Source organism: Micropterus dolomieu, linkage group LG08, assembly GCF_021292245.1.
Source record: "Micropterus dolomieu isolate WLL.071019.BEF.003 ecotype Adirondacks linkage group LG08, ASM2129224v1, whole genome shotgun sequence".
Lineage (NCBI taxonomy): Eukaryota > Metazoa > Chordata > Actinopteri > Centrarchiformes > Centrarchidae > Micropterus > Micropterus dolomieu.
In genome coordinates this window covers 151,584-153,952 of record NC_060157.1, presented here as the reverse complement: position 1 = coordinate 153,952, position 2,369 = coordinate 151,584, and the positions used below count along the sequence as shown (strand labels likewise).

The 2,369-nt window shown below is 49.1% G+C and overlaps 1 protein-coding gene across 2 annotated transcripts in view; it reads left to right on the top strand.

Annotated features, from left to right (window-relative positions):
• Positions 1-2,369, top strand: part of gripap1 (GRIP1 associated protein 1) — a 45,994-nt gene that overhangs the window by 15,893 nt on the left and 27,732 nt on the right. For both annotated transcript variants that reach the window (XM_046055264.1, XM_046055263.1), the window contains exons 13-15: positions 556-655; positions 906-983; positions 1,589-1,681. In XM_046055264.1, the coding sequence (XP_045911220.1) occupies positions 556-655; positions 906-983; positions 1,589-1,681 (271 nt within the window). The remainder of the gene's footprint in view (positions 1-555; positions 656-905; positions 984-1,588; positions 1,682-2,369) is intronic.

Here is a 2,369-nt window from a genome sequence, read left to right as displayed (position 1 = left end):
GCTCCTGCTGTGTGTTGTACTACAGTAGTACTATAGCAGTGTACTGTGGGGCCGTGGGGCTCCTGCTGTGTGTTGTACTACAGTAGTACTATAGCAGTGTACTGTGGGGCCGTGGGGCCGGGGCTCCTGCTGTGTGTTGTACTACAGTAGTACTATAGCAGTGTACTGTGGGGCCGTGGGGCCGTGGGGCTCCTGCTGTGTGTTGTACTACAGTAGTACTATAGCAGTGTACTGTGGGGCCGTGGGGCTCCTGCTGTGTGTTGTACTACAGTAGTACTATAGCAGTGTACTGTGGGGCCGTGGGGCTCCTGCTGTGTGTTGTACTACAGTAGTACTATAGCAGTGTACTGTGGGGCCGTGGGGCCGTGGGGCTCCTGCTGTGTGTTGTACTACAGTAGTACTATAGCAGTGTACTGTGGGGCCGTGGGGCCGGGGCTCCTGCTGTGTGTTGTACTACAGTAGTACTATAGCAGTGTACTGTGGGGCCGTGGGGCCGTGGGGCTCCTGCTGTGTGTTGGGCAGCAGAGGTGTAGCTGCTGTGTCGTCTCTCTGCAGGACAAAGATCGATGAGATCAACCAGAAGAAAGAGGAGGAGCTGAAGACCATGAACACCCGCGTCCAGAAACTGCAGGCAGACGTCGTGGCAGCCAATCAGGTGAGAGCTCAGGAACACACAGCCAGCGGTGGAACAAGTACATATTTTAGTAACGGTATTAATACCACAGTGTTAAAGTACTCCGGTTAAGGTTGTGTACCTGCTGGTCATCTCCATAGCAGCACAATGTGAACACAGGTTTAAACTCACAGTCTGATCTGCAGGTGAAGCTCTAAGAACAGGGAGGGGACCCCGTTCTCACCTGTGTGTGTGTGTGTGTGTGTGTGTGTGTGTGTGTGTTGTGGTTCAGGTGACTGCAGAGCTGAGGGAGCAGCTGCAGAGCAAAGACAAGGAGCACGAGCTGGCTGTGCACGCTCTGAGAGACCAGGTAACACTCTGACACACACTCACCCAATCAGGAAACAGGAAGTTACTGTGCGCTCGGACCAAACACAAATTGAGTCTTCACGTCTCTGGCTCGACCGCTCGCCTCGCCTTTGGTCTGAAAGCACCGTTACAGATGAAGAGAAGAGAGACCTACATGGAAGGAACCGACTGCCTGACGTTCAGACAGCCTGTGAGCCTGGAATCTGGGCTACTTAAACCCTTTCTGACAGATCTCAGGTTCACAGATTCTTTTCCACATGTAGAAGTTCTTGTACTTAAGCACACGTCTCCTCACACATTTGGTGAACAAACAGGAGGAACAGAGGGAAGCAGACGTCAGACAGGGACAATACAAACATGTTCTTCAGCTTTCGGCCTGCTGTTCCTCTGCTCTGTGTGTTTCTGACCTGCTGTATCTCTTGTCCTTCTTTATTCTCTCTTCTGTTTTTGATCTTCTGGTGTCTTTCTGGCCTTCTTTCACTTTTTGGGTTCTGTTGCCTTTTCTTTGTTTATTGGTACTATTTTACTGGTTTCCTTCTGTTCTTTTGGGTTCTTTCTGTCCCCTCCTCTCTGCTGCCCCCTGCCTGTGGTGCGTCGGTACTGCAGGTAGCCAACCAGAGTGCAGTCAGTCAGGAGCAGGTGGACAGCATCCTGCAGGAGAACGATGCTCTGAGGACAAACCTAGCTGCTCTAGAACAGGTAATAAACCTATAAAACATCATCTGGATGCTTATTCCCAAACAGTGTTCCGTGCACTAATTACCAGCCAAAAAAATCTGGTAATATGCCTGGAGAACATCACATAGAACCCTAACACTATGTCATCTCTGAGAACTAACCTAGCTGCTTTAGAACAGGTTCTGTGGACTAATCTAGCTGCCATAAAACAGGTAATTTCACATGAGAACATTACATAGAACCCTAACACTACGTCTACAACCTTGTGGAGAGATGAAAAAACAGAGTTGTTACATAACCTGCCAGAACTTACAGCCTGTGGAGACCCTAAATGGACCTTTGTGAAAACAGCCACAAGATCCAAGAAGAACAAAACTACAGGGGAGGAAAAGAAGGTCAAACGCAACAACATTGTGATTCCATACGTGTCTGGAGTATCAGAGAAACTCAGGAGGATTTTTAACAAACACAACATCCCTGTGTTTTTTAAACCCAAGAACACACTAAGACAGATGCTGGTACACCCCAAAGACCGCACACCCAAACACAAGAAAAGCAATCTAGTGTATTTGGTCCAATGCAGTGAGGAATGCACAGACCTGTATATTGGGGAGACTAAACAACCACGACACAAACGCATGGCTCAACACAGAAGGGCCAACTCCTCAGGTCAAGACTCTGCAGTCTACTTACATCTGAAGGACAGAGG